A 21,681-nucleotide genomic window follows, 5' to 3' on the forward strand; every position below is an offset into this window, starting at 1 on the left:
GTGTTGTATGCTCCCTTTCAACAGGCCCCTCCACCGATACTGATCTGTCAAAAATAGACTGCAAACCAAAATCAACCTGAGAACTGCGCTCAACAGAACAGAACACAGCACAACAAAAACCATAGATCACTGATACCACCACCGCGCCCATATCCATCCCACCTGGCACTGGCAGTTCAGGATACTGCAAACCGTGAACATCCAGAGTAGGATGTACCGCCTCAGGTACAGCCCCAGCGTACCGGGAACATGGCAGTACGACAGTCACAAAAACGTCTGGAACACCATCTAAAATGGCGTCACCCAAAATAACATTGTCCTGATCAAAATCAAAATGGCTGCCACTCAACAGACCAGGTCGCGAAGGCGGCTCCTGCTCCACAGGACACAGGTAACTAGGTTGACCATCACACCTAGTGCATGGCAGAGAATCAGTGTGGACATGTGGATCAATGTCAGAATCATCAACTGACATACTGGGACCATCCCTGCCCACAAGTGAAACATTAGGGACAATAGAGCTACTGTGGGAAGGCTGGCAGCCTAAGTCAGGCTTAGTAGCCTCTCTAACTAGAACGGTGTCACATGAAACAACAGCACCTCTCATAGCATCCTTCCCACACTCATCCTCCAATTCGTTCGTGGCCTCAGCCACCGTACAGGCTGGGAAGACCTTGAGACACTGCGCTGCCATATCATCTCCTGTCACATGCTTCTCCGGCACGCATGTCAACTCTGGTTTCACCACCGGGCCTAACACAAAGCCACAATCAAGAGAATCATTATGCAGAGGTACATCCACAGTGTGCTTTCCAAAATTCTCAACAGGTACACATTTTAATTCAACAAAGAATGTGTCACTAAGTGTAATGTCCCAAGTCGAAGTATCAACAACATCACTTTTGTCCTTTGACATTTCCCGTGCCACAGCACACACAGGGAACACTCCTGGATGTTTCTGTGCCAGCTCATTAGGGACCTCAGAAACCACAGGAATGGGAGTTACAACCGGAGTAGCCAACACTTTGTCACCAGCCAAATCATTCCCTAGAATGAAGGAGATCCCCTTTATGGGAATGTGAGAACATACCCCCACAACAACATTGCCTGATACTAAGGGAGAATTGAGCGTGACCTCATGCAAAGGTGCATCCACAAATCCACCCCCAAAGCCCCGAACAACGACACCGGAATGCAAAGAAGAGTTTTCTGAAAACGGCAAAACCCCCTCCAGAATGAGGGACTGAAAAGCACCGGTATCTCTCCAAATTGTTATAGCCTGTTTGGACTCTAGTGCATTAGTCAGGGAAACAAACCCATCCATCATAAACCTTGAGGAACCCTCGAGCTCTTTGTCCACACTTTTGATACTTCCGCCATCACCATCTAACGTTGGCATAGGCGTTCTGCATATGGTTTCTACCAGAGTCACGGTTCTGAAATTTTTCTGCTCAAGCACCGGGCACCCAGCAACGATATGACCAGGTTCTTTACAGTAGAAACAGATAATCCCTTCTGGGAATGCACCAGCAGAACCACCCCGCCTAGGAGGTGAAGTTAACTGACCAGCAGACACAGGTTTTGGGAAACGGCCCCCCTGAACAGGACGCCTATCCCCGGACTCAACACGGTAGTCCTCCAAAAACACGGACTTGTGTGTCAACACAAACTCATCAGCGAAGACAGCGGCGTCACCTATCTTCGATACCTTATGCTCATTTAGATGTGTTGAAACGGTATCAGGAACACATCTTTTAAACTCCTCTAAGAGAATCAACTGCCTAAGCTGCTCTCTTGACTCTGCCTTCTGAGAAGTGCACCACCTGTCAAACAGGTTCCCCTTCTCCCTTCCAAATTCAACATAAGACTGCCCCTCTGACCTGCGATAGCCTCTAAAACGCTGACGATAGGCCTCTGGGACCAACTCATAAGCCCTCAAAATGGAAGCTTTAACCAGCTCATAATCAGCGCTTTGTTCAAGGGACAGAGCAGTGTAGGCTTCTTGTGCCCTACCAACTAAAACACATTGCAGCAGCAGTGTCCAGGCGGTATCAGGCCACTTCAATGTGGTTGCCACCCGTTCAAAAAGGGGAAAATATCTTTCCACGTCTTTCTCAAAAAATGGAGGCACCATCCTAATATTCCTGCCTACATCAAAACCGGAACGTGACTCTGGATGCAGAGCACCCGCCTGCAAGGCAGCATACTTATATTCAAGCTCCTTCTGTGCATGCTCGTGCTCCAGCAACAGTTGTTTCTCCTTAAACTCACGCTCATGCTCACGCTCCTCTTTCCTCTCTCTCTCCTTAAGCTCACGCTCCTCTTTACTCTCTCTCTCCTTAAGCTCACGCTCCTCTCTCCTCTCCTCACGCTCTCGCTCTAGCTGCCTTTCCTTAAACTCCAACTCCCTAATCCTCCACTCACCCTCTATACCAGGTAATAGCGGAGACGCGCCAGACGAAGGAGGCTCCTCCACCCTCTCCTCAAGCACCTGCTCTCTAATGAGTAACACCCTTAAAGCACTCAAGGCAGTCGGCTTCAAACGTTTATCACCTGCAGTAAGCTCTACCCTGTAGTGTACAGCAAGTTCTAGAAGTTGTTCTTTGGAAAACGTCTCCAACATGTCATGAGACGGGCGATCAACAAAGTCCTTGATGGAAGCCATCGTCACTGTACCAGCCACCACAAGCTACACACTCTACCTCACAGTCACGAAGAACCACTAACGAACCACGAAGAACCACCAAAGACCCACTGAAGACCCCCTGACGAACCACTGAAGAACCACGAAGAACCACGAAGAACCATGAAGAACTACTGAAGAATGCTAAATGCCAATAATAACAACCAGAAGGGAACGCGGTGGAAATGTGAGCTCTACGGAGCGCACCTTTCTAGGTCGCAAAAAAAAAAAAAAAAAAAAACACCCACCCTAAATAGACGTGTCATACCTGCATGACCTAGGTGCTACCAGGTGTTAGGTGCTACCAGGTATGCTCACCAAACACTCAAAACAAACAAAATAAATCCAACAAACAAATTCAAACAGGTGCGCCTTCTAACCTGATATGACTACATATGCTTCTACATCTAAACTGCAGTCAAAACCGTCCCACCACATGTCTACCCTAAGAAACACTAAATCAAGCCCTACCACACTACCTGTGTTTTCTGGCCGCCCTAATCTACCTACCCTTAAACTAATGCCCTGTAGACCTAACCATCTTCAACCACACCTGCTACCAGTCAAAGATCATACTTGACCATCCACCCGTCCAGTACATGATACGGTACCAGACAAGCAGATGGTGCTAATCCCTTCCCTGACTGCCCCAGGAGTACGTGGTGCACAGGAAGCTAACCAACAACCAGAAAATAATGTCCCTATCTACATGTGGTGCCCACTAAACTATATATTTTAACAGCATAAGTAGTCACATCAAATTACAAACAAATACGGCATACTCACCTGTTTGATGAAATGGCTCAAGCCCCCACGTTACACCATATGTAACGAACACCACCCAAACCATAATACCATGACACCCCGTGTCACACAAAGAAAACCACCAAACAAATTTCTAGGGGTAAATATCCCGGACGAGCCCCCAACTGTTACGACCCTGGCTCAAGAGACGCAACCTATGTGCAAAACCGACACCAAAACCCCGTGCTCTAACTCAAAATGCTACTATAGCAAGGAACTATTAATGTAAATGTAAACTAATGTACTAATGTAAACCCAACGGACACGGACTGGAAGAATGTGACAGCTCTCCCTCTAAGCACCGACTCTGCATGTGTGTTACTAGGGCTGGCTTTAAAGCTCCCAGCAGGTAACCAATCAGCACTAATTGGCTAATTGGCAGCCCTCACCTGCATGCCCCGTGACACAGGAGTAATCAGGCCTGCCTGCACAGTGACACAGGAGTGATCAGCTCCTGGTACATAACACACTCACTCACACACTCACTCACTTACTCACACACTCACTCATGCATTCACTCATGCATTCACTCACTCACTCACTCACTCACTCACTCACTCACTCACTCACTCACTCACTCACTCACTCACTCACTCACTCACTCACTCACTCACTCACACACTCACTCATGCATTCACTCACTCACTCACTCACTCACTCACTCACTCACTCACTCACTCACTCACTCACTCACTCACACACTCACTCACTCATGCACTCACTCACTCACTCACTCACTCACTCACTCACTCACTCACTCACTCACTCACTCACTCACTCACTCACTCACTCACTCACTCACTCACTCACTCACCTCAGAACCTCTCACAATGCTTACATGTTTAGTTTAACTTTTGTTCAGTTTTGGCAAAGTTGTAATGTGTTCAACCTCCTTTTGATTGACAGGCAGTTGGCTTGTTAGATTTTGAGGGAGAGCATACTGTATAGACCAATCAATATGAAGCACAAGGGCATGTTGACACGCCTCTTTTCTCCAACTGTGCTCTATAGTGCCAATTACATCAACTAGTGGTTAAAAACTACATTGAATACCTTTTAAATAATCTCGTTTAGGTTAAATAGAAATAATCTCCTGCACACTCTAATAAAATAGGCTTAAAGAGGCTTACAGAGGGGGAAAGGCCAAAGTAAAATACAGAAAGAGAAAAATACAGAGAGAGAAGAGGAGCTGGTGAACAGGACTGTTTTTTATCAGAACACAGTCATCATTATCCAGAGTACTGTATGAGTGCTGATCTGGGGTCAGTGACCAGGAACACTTGTGGTTATCACCCTATTCAAACTAACAGACTGAAGCTGACTCTAGATCAGTGATCAGTAACACTGTCTTCATGACATTATTCAAACTAACAGACTGAAGCTGACTCTAGATCAGTGATCAGTAACACTGTCTTCATGACATTATTCAAACTAACAGACCGGAGCTGACTCTAGATCAGTGATCAGTAACACTGTCTTCATGACATTATTCAAACTAACAGAATGGAGCTGACTCTAGATCAGTGATCAGTAACACTGTCTACATGACATTATTCAAACTAACAGACTGAAGCTGACTCTAGATCAGTGATCAGTAACACTGTCTTCATGACATTATTCAAACTAACAGACTGAAGCTGACTCTAGATCAGTGATCAGGAACACTTGTCTGCATGACATTATTCAAACTAACAGACTGAAGCTGACTCTAGATCAGTGATCAGTAACACTGTCTTCATGACATTATTCAAACTAACAGACTGAAGCTGACTCTAGATCAGTGATCAGTAACACTTGTCTTCATGACATTATTCAAACTAACAGACCAGAGCTGACTCTAGATCAGTACTCCCACTTGGAGAGGCTTTTGTTGTCTGTCTTCCATTAAAACAGCTATATTTACAAGCATAAGACAGTGTGTGAGAGCTTCTCTTTCTGTCAGAGACAAAAGAGCCAAGCAGGTGGGTTGGGTTGTCGAAACTATCTATAGAACACACACCGTCCCTTTAAGAGAAGGCCGGGCAGACACCATCCCTTTAAGAGAAGGTCAGGCAGACACTGTCCCTTTAAGAGAGGGCCAGGCAGACACTGTGCCTTTAAGAGAAGGTCAGGCAGACACTGTGCCTTTAAGAGAGGGTCAGGCAGACACTGTCCCTTTAAGAGAGGGCCAGGCAGACATCATCCCTTTAAGAGAAGGTCAGGCAGACACTGTCCCTTTAAGAGAGGGTCAGGCAGACACTGTGCCTTTAAGAGAGGGCCAGGCAGATACCGTGCCTTTAAGGTGCTTGTTACACACAGTGTTTTTGTGCTCGTTTTTATACGTTTTTGAATACGTGTGCTGTCCCTTTTACATAGAAATGCCGTTTTTGGCGGATACGTTGTGGCCCTACTGAAAACGCTAAATTGTGTTTTCCGTTTTGGAGTAGCGCCAAAACTCGCGACAACATGTCGTGTAATCTGCACGGAGCCGTTGTTGCGAAAACGCCCATGCGCAGTAGATACCATCTGCGTGCCCTTCCGGTGACGACAGAGCTGTCCCAAATAGCTGCAGCTACCATGTGTTGTCAAGTTATTGTTATAAGGACCCCAGTCCAAGCTACAACAGTCTGCATTCCCTTAACAATTGTTTGTATTGAGCCGTATTGTATTGTACCCATTATGCAATATGTTAAATAAAGTTTACATCCATTCATTCTGCTAGCATTACCGATTGCTTGAGCAGCTGGCTAACGTTAGCTATCAGACCCTGTTAGCTCAGAGCTCCTCTTTCAATCTTAACAAGCATTAAACAAAATGGCCCAGTCATCTATTCACCTTTGTTTAATACACACAGCGTTGAAGGGCGGTTAGGTGGCCGAGCGGAGATTGCGTTCGTCACCAACCCCGGAGCTGTGAGCTGGATTCGCCTGTTCGAATCCAGCTCACAGCTCCGGGGTTGTCACCAGCTTGGCTGGCCGTCTGCACTAATACAATTGGCTGTATCAGAGGGTGGGAGAAGCTGGCGGGGTGGGTCCGGGTCGTTGTAAACAGCGACTCCTACAGTTCGGTCGGGGCGCCTGCTAAGCGCGGATAGGACTTGAGGGGGATAGTGTGGTCCTCCCACACGCTACGCCCTCTCGATGAGAATCCGCGCTGCCAGGTGAAAAGAAGCGGTTGATTGGCTGGACGTGTGTCGGAGGAAGCACGTGGTAGCCTCCACTCTCCCAGATGATCTGACTGTGGGGGGTAAGTGCGCAGCGACCAGGAAGGGACTGGGAATTGGCATACGACTAACATTGGGATGGGAGAAAATCTGAGGAAAATGGAGGGGGAAAAAGATCAATAAAAAAAAAAAAAAATACACACAGCGTTGTCTCTAATGTTATCTAGCTACTGATAGCTCCCGATATCATCAGTTTGGTGCTGGCTAACTAGCGTGAGCTAATGTTAGCTTCTAGCCACAATGCTATACTGTTATAATGGCATATTCCATTCACGTTAGCATGCAGCTAACAATGTAGCTAACAACGTCACCGATCTTTTTTTAGACTAAACTATCCGCTCTTGGTGGTCACTTGTGTTGATGTTAGTTTTGTTTCATCAACAAATGAGAGGCAGAACACACAGTGAATGTATCCGTTTTGTTTATTGCACTTTTATTACACTTTGCTGAAAAAGAAGTGCTGCATTGGGTAAATAGGCAAAGATGGCGGCGCCCGCCTTGTTGACATTTTCTTTGCAGGAAGTGTATTGGCACATTCAAGTTCTGATTGGTTGAAAATTGCCTTCATGTTCGCCAGGCAGACACCGTCCCTTTAAGAGAGGGCCAGGCAGACACTGTGCCTTTAAGAGAGGGTCAGGCAGACACTGTGCCTTTAAGAGAGCGTCAGACAGACACTGTGCCTTTAAGAGAGGGCCAGGCAGACACTGTGCCTTTAAGAGAGGGTCAGGCAGACACTGTGCCTTTAAGAGAGGGCCAGGCAGACACCGTCCCTTTAAGAGAGGGCCAGGCAGACACTGTGCCTTTAAGAGAGGGTCAGGCAGACACTGTGCCTTTAAGAGAGGGTCAGACAGACACTGTGCCTTTAAGAGAGGTTCAGGCAGACACTGTGCCTTTAAGAGAGGGGTCAGGCAGACACTGTGCCTTTAAGAGAGGGTCAGGCAGACACTGTGCCTTTAAGAGAGGGCCAGGCAGACACCGTCCCTTTAAGAGAGGGTCAGACAGACACTGTGCCTTTAAGAGAGGTTCAGGCAGACACTGTGCCTTTAAGAGAGGGCCAGGCAGACACTGTGCCTTTAAGAGAGGGGTCAGGCAGACACTGTGCCTTTAAGAGAGGGCCAGGCAGACACTGTGCCTTTAAGAGAGGTTCAGGCAGACACTGTGCCTTTAAGAGAGGGCCAGGCAGACACTGTGCCTTTAAGAGAGGGCCAGGCAGACACTGTGCCTTTAAGAGAGGTTCAGGCAGACACTGTGCCTTTAAGAGAGGGGTCAGGCAGACACTGTGCCTTTAAGAGAGGGGCCAGGCAGACACTGTGCCTTTAAGAGAGGGCCAGGCAGATACCATCCCTTTAAGAGAGGGCCAGGCAGACACTGTGCCTTTAAGAGAGGACCAGGCAGACACTGTTCCTTTAAGAGAGGGCCAGGCAGACACTGTTCCTTTAAGAGAGGGTCAGGCAGACACTGTGCCTTTAAGAGAGGGCCAGGCAGACACTGTGCCTTTAAGAGAGGGCCAGGCAGATACCATCCCTTTAAGAGAGGGCCAGGCAGACACTGTGCCTTTAAGAGAGGACCAGGCAGACACTGTTCCTTTAAGAGAGGGTCAGGCAGACAGCAATGTGAGACGCTGTCTGTAATGTCACTTTCTAAATAGAAACTACACCGTAGTAGAGAACTCACCCAGGGGTAAAGGAGCACAACACAACGACACTACACAGACCGTAGTAGAGCTTACTCAAGGAGCACAACGTGACAACACTACGCAGACCGTAGTAGAGCTTACTCTGGGGTAAAGGAGCACAACGCAACGACAAGCAGACGATACTGTACCTCTCCAACACCCAGCATTAGCAAAGGTGAGTAGAGAGAGTCTTTCCTTTTTGTCATGCTGTACAGGGTTGTCTATCTTTGTTTACACTGCACTACTTTTATTGTCTTTTATTGTTTTTTTTATTCTTTCAATCTGTGGGCTGATTTTATGCCTATGTTCTTTTTATACTATATAGATAGTTATTAATATTTATTATTGTTATATTGTAGAAATGTGTGCATTGAAATGTCTGTAAAGTCTCGACGACAATGAAAATGAGGGTGACCTCAATTGTCTTTCCGAGTATAAATAAAGGTTGATGATGATGTTTACACTGCTCTGTGTACAGCCTGAGTTGTTTCCAAGGTGATGGGGAATTGTTAGCCCTAGAATGGCTGATATTCCATACATTTCACTAAATATATATATTTAGTCAAATATCTCTCACTTTTCCCACGAGATTCACACGATTCTGTGTCGGGATGGCAAACACAGCAGCACCAATCACATGAGCACTCCCGTTAATCACAAACATGCCGAGGGGTCATTTTAAACGCACCTGGCTCATCAACGGAGGTTTTCATGTGAATTTGATACTATATGACAAGAAGTGAGTCCAAGTCACAACAATTAATTATTGGGTGAGTTCACACAGAATGCTGTGGCGGTGAATCCCCCCAACAAATCACATGTGTTCTATGTGTGTACAGTATATGGAATACATTTACAATTTAATTTAGCTGACGCTTTTATCCAAAGTGACTTACAGATTGTGAACAACATGTCAGCAGGATGGGTACATCTCTGACAAGAAGAAACATCACAATAAATCAAGAACAAAACAAAAACACCATGAAGTATAAGTAGTAGTAGTAGTAGTAGTAGTAGTAGTATAAGAATAGTAGCATAATAGTATGGTACATAATAGTAAAAAGACAGTAAGTAAGAGGGTTAAGTTACTTTTTTTTATTTGTTTAATAAATAACAGCTATTTTATTTGTATTAAAAAAAAGTGTCAACTATTATCCACCTTATGCTTCTAGGAAACAAGGACACTGCCAGTTTGCCCATTTTGTCTGTCAACCTCCTGTGAGCTTGTGACACTGTAAATAGAAAGGGATTCCCACAGGTTGAGGATGTACTTGTGGTGGTGGTGGGCGATGCAGCGTGTGACATCACCATATGAGACTTTGATCTTGGTACAATTATTGTGCGAGAAAATAATCACAGTTTCACCAGTAGCGGCTGCTGGTTCTCTCTCCACTAGGGGTGCTATACCAAAACATTTTGCAAACATGTACAGTACCACGCAACCGACTCATGGCAAGACGTGAGCGATTCGACTCACGCTCACGGCAATGAATCGGCTCTTATGAACGAGTCGCTCAGCTGTTACTACAACAACACACAACCAGTCAAATAAAGTATAGTCTAATTCACAACTTGAAACACAATATATAAATAGAAAAGTTAGAAACAAAACTCGCTCCGTCTCCAAACACACGCAGATCTCTCCCTCTCTCTCCTTCTCTCTCTCACACACAGCGCGACGTGGAATCGATTCGTTACACAATCAGACCTAGTATGTGTAGTATATACCAAGAATAACTTCAGTATGAGTACAGGGCTGTACACATATTTTGCATATTGTTAAACGAGCCAAGGCTAGCTATTAAACTATCGATATGAATCGAAAATCTGGGACCCTGATGTAAACAAGACAAACGTCTTTCTCTGGTCTGCATCCCCCTAACAATTGTGTGTATTGAGCCGTACTGTATTGTACCCATTCTGCAATCTGTTAATAAAGTTTTCATTCATTCATTCATTCAAACATAGACGATATTGAACAAGCCATAATCCACGTATTTTCAATCCAAAAGAAAGAGAGAGAGAGAGAGAGAGAGAGAGAGAGAGAGAGAGAGAGAGAGAGAGCATTTTAGTAACGTTACATTTTCAACAAGATTGCTGCTATTTAAACACTTCATGGAAACGGGGTAACGTTAACCTTATGTCGACTGTAGTATTGTATGACCTTGACATAACGTTTAAACGTTAACGTTACTCCGTTTCCATGCAGTAATTATAAAAGTGGCCAGCTAAGCTAACGGAGCTAACAGCTAGCAGTAGCTAACGTTAGCTGAAAGCTGTAACGTTACAACGAATCAGCTGTTGATATTATGCGGCATCAGTAGACAACGTATCATGTATTAAACTAGAGTTAAGATCGCTAATCTACCTTGTTGTTGGCTTGTTGATAAAGTATATCCACTCCATGGCATTGTCCATCCAGCCTGTGTTGATGTCCATCCATTGTCCATGCATGTCCCTCCACACTGCATCCATATATAGCTTGTTGTTAGCCAACAAGTACTGTGAGTGAAGAGCTGTGTCTTTGTCCATTTCCGCCTCGAACAGCCTGCAAACTACCTGGTGTTCTATCGCCATGCTCTAAGACAAACTCTAACCTTAACCAACTTTGAAAGAGTGCCTAAGCCTAACCGTTGAAAGAACTTGCCATCACGCTCCAAGACAAATATCTGCATCACACAACACAACAACAGCATAAACTCATGTTGCAAACTGCGGTTACGGAAAGTACCGCGTCGGCCAATCAGAGAGCTTTTAGACGCTCGGCTGCTTGCTAGGTCGTTTCAAACCAGCGCCCGAGTTCCATCATAATACATCATATTCAACGCAAAGCGCGTGGCTGCGACGGATACAGCGATGAACCAGTGCACGGCGGGCACGCGCACTCCAGGCGCAATTGCGCCTAGCCCAGAGAGAAATACGGCGAGGAGAAATGCCTGCGGCTACGTAATGAAAAGGTCTATATCAGACAGAATCGTCACTTCCTGTTCAGGAAAACTATTATTAATCTTTGTAAAATTAAGTTATATTGTGCATTGGAAACACAAACATACTTAAAATGAGTAAATGTTATTCATTTTAAACATGTTTATATTATTTATAGGGCTATAAAACAAAAAACTAAAACGTTTTTTTTTCTTCTTCTCTCAATTAACAGGTGGGTCTGCGCCCTAGCGCCCCCGGTGGCGAGCCGCCACTGAGTTTCACGGTTTTCACGATTATTGTGCTTTTTTAAGATTATAATATATTTTATATATTTTGTTTTTGGATGTTTTCCTAGATATGGCTTCCCTTGGAGGTCTGATGTTTGAGGACCAGTTCCTCTGTCCCATCTGTCTGGATGTGTTCACCCACCCTGTCTCCACCCCCTGCGGTCACAACTTCTGCCAGGACTGCATACAGGCGTACTGGCGGAGTACCAGTGTGTCCCAGTGTCCCATGTGCAAGCAGAAATTCTTCAGGAAACCCGAGCTCAAGGTGAACACCTTCATATCGGAGATGGTCGATCAGTACCGGAGGTGGGCGGAGGAGAGGACATCCGACGTAGAGGACGAACCCGGGGTTGTTCAGCCCCCGGTCCGGCTCGGAGACGTGTGGTGTGACGTGTGCACGTGGGAAGGAGGTCTGGGCCGCGAGGTCCTGTCTGGAATGTCTGGCCTCCTACTGCCACACCCACCTGGAGCCTCACCAGATCCTCCCCACCTTCAAGAAACACCGCCTGATGGACCCGGTGATGAACATGCGAGACCGGGTGTGCAGGAACCACGAGCGGCTGCTGGAGGTGTTCTGTAAAACCGACCAGACGTACGCGTGTCTGCTCTGCGCTAAGAAGAACCACAGGTCCCACCACACCGTGCCTCTGGAGGACGAGAGCGGGGAGAGGAGAGCCGAGATGGGGGCGACGGAGGCCGAGGTCCGACGGATGATGGAGGTCCGGCTGCGGAAGGTCGTCGAGATCAAACACGCTGTGCAGCTGAGCAGGGGGAATGCTGATAGGGAGATGGAGAACAGCCTCCAGGTCTTCACCGCACTGCTGCACTGCGTCCAGAGAGGCCTGACGGAGGTGGCGGAGCTTATCGAGGAGAGACAGAGGGAGGTGGAGAGGAGAACCGAGGAGCTCGTCAAGGAGCTGGAGGAGGAGACGGTGGAACTGAAGAGGAGGAGCGCCGAACTAGAGACTCTCTGTCACACGGAGGACCACCTCCACTTCCTCAACAGCATCCAGTCCCTCTCCACCCCTCCGGTCACCAAAGACTGGTCCGAGACCGGCGTAAAGAGCACAGTCTACGTGGGGGACGTGAGGAGGGCAGTCAGGAGAGCCGGGTCTGCCCTGAAGGAGACCCTGGAGACGGAGGTGAGGAGGCTGTGTGAGACGGAGCTCCGGAGGGCACAGCAGTATGCGGTGGATGTGACCCTGGACCCGGACACGGCGCACCCCAAACTGGAGCTGTCTGAGGACAGGAGGCAGGTCCAGGGCGACGTGGCTCTGAGCAGCCCCGGCGACCCGGAGAGGTTCTACCCGGGCCTCAGCGTGCTGGGAAAGGAAGGCTTCTCCTCTGGCAGGTTTTACTATGGGGTCCTGGTGAAGGGCAAGACGGAGTGGGACATCGGTGTGGGCCGCGAGTCCGTCAACAGGAAAGGGGGGAATATGTTGAACCCAAACGGAGGCTACTGGACCCTGGGTCTGAGGAACGGAAGGGAGTACTGGGCCCTGGCGTGCCCCCCCATCCCCCTGCCCCTCCCAGAAAAGCCCCAGAGAGTCGGGGTGTATGTAGACGTGGAGAGAGGCCAGGTGTCTTTTTACAATGTGGAATCTCGCTGTCACATCTACACGTTCACAGGATGCTCCTTTGGTGAAACGGTCTTCCCCTACCCTACTTTAACCCCAGACGCAATCACAGCAGGGTCAATTCAGCTCCTCTTGTTATAACACCTGTTACTAGCCTCGCATGAGGGTTGCACTACATTTAACCTTAAGATTGGGGTCAAACTGCAAACCAGTTAATTGAGGACAGCTTTTTCTCAGGTTAGTCGCCAAGGTTATTGTTAGGATAAGGTTATGGTTAGGATAAGGTTAGGTTTATGATAAGGTTAGGATAAGGTTAGGGTTAGGATAAGGTTAGGGTTAGGATAAGGTTAGGATAAGGTTATGGTTAGGATAAGGTTAGGTTTATGATAAGGTTAGGGTTAGGATAAGGTTAGGGTTAGGATAAGGTTAGGATAAGGTTATGGTTAGGATAAGGTTATGTTTATGATAAGGTTAGGGTTAGGATAAGGTTAGGGTTAGGATAAGGTTAGGATAAGGTTATGGTTAGGATATGGTTAGGTTTATGATAAGGTTAGGATAAGGTTATGGTTAGGATATGGTTAGGTTTATGATAAGGTTAGGATAAGGTTAGGGTTAGGATAAGGTTAGGATAAGGTTATGGTTAGGATAAGGTTATGTTTATGATAAGGTTAGGGTTAGGATAAGGTTAGGGTTAGGATAAGGTTAGGATAAGGTTATGGTTAGGATATGGTTAGGTTTATGATAAGGTTAGGATAAGGTTATGGTTAGGATATGGTTAGGTTTATGATAAGGTTAGGGTTAGGATAAGTAATGAACAATATGTTTCTGGTGTTTTGTTCCTGTGTTTACCTCAATAAAAATACATTTGTTTAATGATGTCTGTTTATTTTGCTTCTGTGTATTAATATCATCAATATCACACAAATGAGGATATATTTGGAATCAAACTAAATAAAAACATAATGCAATCTCATTCAGTCATAAATAACATACAATTTACTATTTACTATTACTATTTATATTACTTTTCACATCAAACAATATCTGTCATGTTTTACACGTGTGCAATGACATGTATGCTGTGTGTGTGTGTGTGTGTGTGTGTGTGTGTGTGTGTGTGTGTGTGCACGCAGGTGCATTTCTAATATATATATATATTATTATTATTATACTTTTCTTTTTTTAAACATATAGTTATTTAAAGGGGCACTTCTTAGAAAAAGAATGGCAATTTATTTTGCACATAAACTCAAATACATCATCTCAAATATATCCCAGGGCTCTGAACAGTTTTGCACACATTCAGTTTTAGTTATTGAGAGTATTTATGTATATGTCCTCCAGTGATGTCATTGGAAGACACTGAATCCTTGTGATGTAGGAGGAAAATACGTCAATAGGAATTGCTTTTTTATTTATTGAGCTGTAACAACACAACGATGACATCACTGGTGGCCACATTCAAACTCATTTACTCACAATAACTGTCAAACTAAATGAATGTGTGCAAAACTGTCAAGAGTTTTTTTGTATAATGTGTGTGAGATTATGTGCAAAATAAATCAGTGTTGCCCTTTAAAGTGACCCTTTAAGTGTGTTTCTGTGTGTGTGTGTGCTTGATATTTTTGTATGACATTTCTACACTATTTCACACATGGTCACGTGTGTGTGTGTGTGTGTGTGTGTGTGTGTGTGTGTGTGTGTGTGTGTGTGTGTATATATAGATGGGGGTGCAGCTGACCCGGCAGGCTCTGTCTCCGGTCCTGTGTGCGGTGGTCTGGACTCTGCTGTCCTCTGGGATCCTCCTGGCGTTCTGCTTCCTGGTCTTCACCTTGCGCTTCAAGAACAACAGGTATTCAAACCTTCACTCCAAAACAGTGGAAAAACAACGATCCCATCCCCTGAATAGTTGGCATTTTATATTTTAATCCCTATACACACACACACACACACATGCACACACACACAAACACACACACACACACACACACACACACACACACACACACACACACACACACACACATGCACACACACACAAACACACACACACACACACACACACACACACACACAAACACACACACACACACACACACACATGCACACACACACAAACACACACACACACACACACACACACACACACACACACACACACACACACACACACACACACACACACACACACACACACTTGACTTACTGACTTAATCCTCTTTACCCCGTTGGGGGGCATAGGGCGTCCACCCGAGCTCTCCATCTCACTCTCTTCTGGGCCTTTGCTTCTTGCCAGCTCACTCCGATGTTGTTTAGGTCTTGGGGTGTGGAACGTCTCCATGTGTTTCTCGGCCTACCGGCTTTCCTCTTCCCCTGTGGGTTGTAGTCCAAGGCCTGTCTAGTGATGTTATTTGAGTCCTTCCTAAGGGTCCACCTATCCAGTTCCACTTTCTCCTTTTGATGGTGGTAGCTATGCTGTCCTGGTTGGTTATCCTCCACAGCTCTTCATTTGTGGTTTTGATGGGCCACCACAGCTTGAGGATGTAGCGCAGGCATTTGTTGACAAACACCTGGATCTTGCTTGTGAGGCCCTCAGTAGTCTTCCACGTCTCAGAGCCGTAGAGCAGGACAGTTTTCACATTGGTATTGAACATCTGTAGCTTGGTGTTGTTGGAGAGTTGCTTGGACAACCAGATTGGTCTGAGTATCCTGAATGCTAGTCTTGGTTTTTTCCGGTGTTGATCTTGAGTCCAAGCTGGTCACTGTTAGTCTGTAACCTATCTGTCTTCTGTTGCATGTGTGTGTGGTTTTCAGACACACACACACACTGTGCAATAACCCTCTTTCACTTTGACCTCATAATATAAACATTGTGTTGCATCATGGAATTGAAAGGGGGATAAGTTCAAAATGGTGATTTGAGGAAGACGTCAGCTCTCAGACTCAGTCAGAGGAACTCTTATACTTTACCATCCCACATCGTGAAAGACTTTTTTTATTGTTAGTTTGTACTATAGTATTGTTTGTTTGTATTATAGTATTGTGTGTTTATATTATAGTATTGTGTGTTTGTACTATAGTATTGTGTGTTTGTACTATAGTATTGTGTTTATACTATAGTATTGGGTGTTTGTATTATATTATTTTGTGTTTGTACTATAGTATTGTGTGTTTGTATTATATTATTGTGTGTTTGTACTATAGTATTGTGTGTTTGTATTATATTATTGTGTGTTTGTAGTACTATAGTATTGTGTGTTTGTATTATATTATTGTGTGTTTGTACTATAGTATTGGGTGTTTGTACTATAGTATTGGGTGTTTGTATTATATTATCGTGTGTTTGTACTATAGTATTGGGTGTTTTGTACTATAGTATTGTGTGTTTGTATTATATTATTGTGTGTTTGTACTATAGTATTGGGTGTTTGTATTATATTATTGTGTGTTTGTAGTACTATAGTATTGTGTGTTTGTATTATATTATTGTGTGTTTGTACTATAGTATTGTGTGTTTGTATTATATTATTGTGTGTTTGTAGTACTATAGTATTGTGTGTTTGTATTATATTATTGTGTGTTTGTACTATAGTATTGGGTGTTTGTACTATAGTATTGTGTGTTTGTACTATAGTATTGGGTGTTTGTACTATAGTATTGGGTGTTTGTATTATATTATCGTGTGTTTGTACTATAGTATTGTGTGTTTGTACTATAGTATTGGGTGTTTGTACTATAGTATTGGGTGTTTGTATTATATTATCGTGTGTTTGTACTATAGTATTATGTGTTTGTATTATATTATTGTGTGTTTGTACTATAGTATTGTGTGTTTGTATTATATTATTGGGTGTTTGTATTATATTATTGTGTGTTTGTACTATAGTATTGTGTGTTTTGTACTATAGTATTGTGTGTTTGTACTATAGTATTGTGTGTTTGTACTATAGTATTGTGTGTTTGTACTATAGTATTGTGTGTTTTGTACTATAGTATTGTGTGTTTGTACTATAGTATTGTGTGTTTGTACTATAGTATTGTGTGTTTGTACTATAGTATTGGGTGTTTGTACTATAGTATTGTGTATTTGTACTATAGTATTGGGTGTTTGTACTATAGTATTGTGTATTTGTACTATAGTATTGGGTGTTTGTAGTATTGTTTGTAAAAAAAAAAAGTCATGCTCAATGTTGTTTTCTCTTTTCATGTTTTGGGATGTGAGGGACGTGGGTGTCCTGGGATAAGGGGGGGGGGGTCTTGGGTCGGGAGGGCAAATGAGCTGGGGCAAATTTTTGCTGAAATGTTAATTGAAAAATTCAATAAACAAATTTATAAACAACAAAAGGATGCTTGATTCTCTCAGACGATACAGCTTTCAGCTATGTTGTTTCTTGTAGAACGGCACTGTTTTACTGTGGACTGGGTCTCATTCATATGGCATAACACCTATGAGCTAACTTTGTATTGTGTATGTGTGTGTGTGTGTGTGTGTGTGTGTGTGTGTGTGTGTGTGTGTGTGTGCGTGTGCATGTGTGTGTCTTCCTCAGGATAGTAAAGATGTCCAGTCCCAACCTGAACATACTGACCCTCTGTGGGAGTGTCCTCACCTACACTAGCGCCTTCCTGTTTGCTATTGAAGAACCATCACACATACCAGACGGCGCTTCCAGGGCAGTACTACAGGTAAATACCCCACCATACCCTGTATTACTACAGGTAAATACCCACCATACCCTGTATTACTACAGGTAGATACCCACTATACCCTGTATTACTACAGGTAGATACCCACCATACCCTGTATTACTACAGGTAGATACCCACCATACCCATGTATTACTACAGGTAAATACCCACCATACCCTGTATTACTACAGGTAGATAGCCACTATACCCTGTATTACTACAGGTAGATACCCACCATACCCATGTATTACTACAGGTAAATACCCACCATACCCTGTATTACTACAGGTAGATAGCCACTATACCCTGTATTACTACAGGTAAATACCCACCATACCCTGTATTACTACAGGTAAATACCCACCATACCCTGTATTACTACAGGTAAATACCCACTATACCCTGTATTACTACAGGTAAATACCCACTATACCCTGTATTACTACAGGTAAATACCCACTATACCCTGTATTACTACAGGTAAATACCCACTATACCCTGTATTACTACAGGTAGATACCCACTATACCCTGTATTACTACAGGTAAATACCCACTATACCCTGTATTACTACAGGTAAATACCCACCATACCCTGTATTACTACAGGTAAATACCCACCATACCCTGTATTACTACAGGTAAATACCCACCATACCCTGTATTACTACAGGTAGATACCCACCATACCCTGTATTACTACAGGTAAATACCCACCATACCCTGTATTACTACAGGTAAATACCCACCATACCCTGTATTACTACAGGTAAATACCCACCATACCCTGTATTACTACAGGTAAATACCCACCATACCCTGTATTACTACAGGTAGATACCCACCATACCCTGTATTACTACAGGTAAATACCCACCATACCCTGTATTACTACAGGTAAATACCCACCATACCCTGTATTACAGGTAAATACCCACCATACCCTGTATTACTACAGGTAAATACCCACCATACCCTGTATTACTACAGGTAGATACCCACTATACCCTGTATTACTACAGGTAAATACCCACCATACCCTGTATTACTACAGGTAGATACCCACCATACCCTGTATTACTACAGGTAAATACCCACCATACCCTGTATTACTACAGGTAAATACCCACCATACCCTGTATTACTACAGGTAAATACCCACCATACCCTGTATTACCACAGGTAAATACCCACCATACCCTGTATTACTACAGGTAAATACCCACCATACCCTGTATTACTACAGGTAGATACCCACTATACCCTGTATTACTACAGGTAAATACCCCACTATACCCTGTATTACTACAGGTAAATACCCACCATACCCTGTATTACTACAGGTAGATACCCACTATACCCTGTATTACTACAGGTAAATACCCACCATACCCTGTATTACTACAGGTAGATACCCACCATACCCTGTATTACTACACGTAAATACCCACCATACCCTGTATTACTACAGGTAAATACCCACCATACCCTGTATTACTACAGGTAGATACCCACCATACCCTGTATTACTACAGGTAAATACCCACTATACCCTGTATTACTACAGGTAAATACCCACTATACCCTGTATTACTACAGGTAGATACCCACCATACCCTGTATTACTACACGTAAATACCCACCATACCCTGTATTACTACAGGTAAATACCCACCATACCCTGTATTACTACAGGTAGATACCCACCATACCCTGTATTACTACAGGTAGATACCCACCATACCCTGTATTACTACACGTAAATACCCACCATACCCTGTATTACTACAGGTAGATACCCACCCCATACCCTGTATTACTACAGGTAAATACCCACCATACCCTGTACATTTACATTTACATTTAGTCATTTAGCTGACGCTTTTATCCAAAGCGACTTACAAGTTCTGTGCGACAAGACAGCAAGAAGGGTATAACTCTATCAGCTGAGTAACAATGTTCATCAAAGTGTTGCGTGTTACAGTGTAGGTTAGTTTATTAGGACAAGTGCATGACATTAAGGTTAGTCGGGGTTAGATTTTTTTTTTTTTTTTTTTTTTTTTATCATTTCAGATAATGGTTGAAGAAGTGAGTCTTTAGTCGACGGCGAAAGATTGGACGGGATTCGGCTGTCCTAACTGGGATGGGTAGTTCATTCCACCATTGTGGGGCAAGGACTGAGAATAGGCGGCTTCTCTTTGATGACCCTCCGGGAGCTTGGATAGGAGTAGATCTGAGGCGGCCAGAAGATGCAGAGCGTAGGGGTCTTGAGGGTGTGTAGTTAGAGACCATTGACCGGAGGTAGGCGGGAGCGGTTCCCTTTGCCGCACGGTATGCTAGGTCGAGGGCCTTGAAGCGGATACGTGCAGCAATGGGGAGCCAGTGCAGGTCCCTAAGAAGTGGGGTGACATGGGCCGACTTCGGTAGGTTTGTGATCAGGCGGGCCGCTGCATTTTGAATGAGTTGAAGAGGCTTGGTGGCAGTGGCCGGGAGGCCAGCTAGCAGTGCGTTGCAGTAGTCGAGGCGGGAGATGACTGTTGATTGGACGAGGAGTTGGGTGGCTTCTTTTGTCAGGAAGGGGCGTATCCTTCTGACGTTGCTCAGGAGGAATCTGCAGGTTCTGGTTGTCGCTGCGATGTGAGCAGAGAAGTTCAACTGGTCGTCGAGGACAACACCAAGGTTCTTGGCGGTCGGCGACGCGGTCACAGCTGCATTCTCGACTGTGATGGAGAGGTCGGTAAGGGGGGAGGATTTGGCCGGCAGGTGGAGCAATTCTGTTTTGCTTAGGTTCAGTTTGAGGTGGTTGGTCGTCATCCAGGCGGAGATGTCGGACAGACAGGCCGAGATCCGCCCAGAGACGTGGATATCTGAGGGAGGGAAGGAGAGGAAGAGTTGAGTATCATCGGCATAACAATGATATGAGAAGCCATGAGACGTGATAATGTTACCCAGTGATTTAGTGTAGAGGGAGAAGAGAAGGGGTCCTAGGACCGAGCCCTGGGGGACACCCGTCCGGAGGGGGCGGGTGGCCGACAGAGTCCCTCTCCATGACACTTGGTAGGAGCGGTCATTGAGGTATGATGTCAGCCATGTCAGCGCAGATCCAGCCACTCCCATTCCTGCGAGGGCCGTGAGGAGGATCTGATGGTTGACTGTGTCGAAGGCTGCAGATAGATCTAGGAGAATCAGGACAGAGGAGAGGCCTTTCGCTTTTGCTAAGTGAAGTGCCTCTGTGACCGCAATGAGGGCCGTTTCTGTGGAGTGGCCAGTCCGGAAGCCAGACTGATTGGGGTCTAGGAGGTCATTCTGTAAGAGATAAGCAGTAAGTTGGTTGGATACAGCACGTTCAAGTGTTTTAGAAAGGAAGGAGAGAAGAGAGACAGGGCGATAGTTGGCTATGGCGGTGGGGTTCAGGGTTGGTTTTTTTATGAGGGGCGTGACTCTGGCTTGTTTTAGGGAGGTGGGGACCACCCCCGAGTTGAGTGAGGAGTTGATGGTTGCAGTTAGGAATGGGAGGATGTCCGGTGCTATGGTCTGGAGGAGTGGGGAGGGTAGCTGGTCCAGCTGGCATGTAGTCGGACGGTTCGACGTTACCAGTGTCAGGGTCTCGGCTTCTGTAATGGGAGAGAAAGATGACAGAGTGAAGGATGAGGTTCTCGATTCAGCGTTTGGAATGGGTGGGGGTTGGGAGAAGGAGCTGCGGATGTTCTCCACTTTTTCCTCAAAGAAGATCGCAAAGTCTTCGGCAGAAAAAGATGAGGGAGGAGGAGGTGGGGGGGGGGGGGAGTGAGGAGGGAGGACATGGTAGCATGCCTGTACAGGTAAATACCCACCATACCCTGT

At 45.1% G+C, this 21,681-nt stretch overlaps 1 protein-coding gene across 1 annotated transcript in view; it reads left to right on the forward strand.

The window, feature by feature from the left end:
* Positions 1–11,646: 11,646 nt before the first annotated feature.
* Positions 11,647–21,681, forward strand: part of gpr156 (G protein-coupled receptor 156) — a gene marked incomplete at both ends in the record, with an annotated part of 114,424 nt that continues 104,389 nt past the window's right edge. The window contains 5 exon segments of the mRNA XM_084314420.1: positions 11,647–11,976; positions 11,978–13,231; positions 13,234–13,299; positions 14,878–15,005; positions 17,701–17,836. Coding sequence (XP_084170546.1) covers positions 11,647–11,976; positions 11,978–13,231; positions 13,234–13,299; positions 14,878–15,005; positions 17,701–17,836 — 1,914 coding nt within the window.

The sequence above is a fragment of the Notolepis coatsorum genome (genome assembly GCF_963971535.1).
Source record: "Notolepis coatsorum genome assembly, chromosome: 5".
Classification (NCBI taxonomy): Eukaryota; Metazoa; Chordata; class Actinopteri; order Aulopiformes; family Paralepididae; genus Notolepis; species Notolepis coatsorum.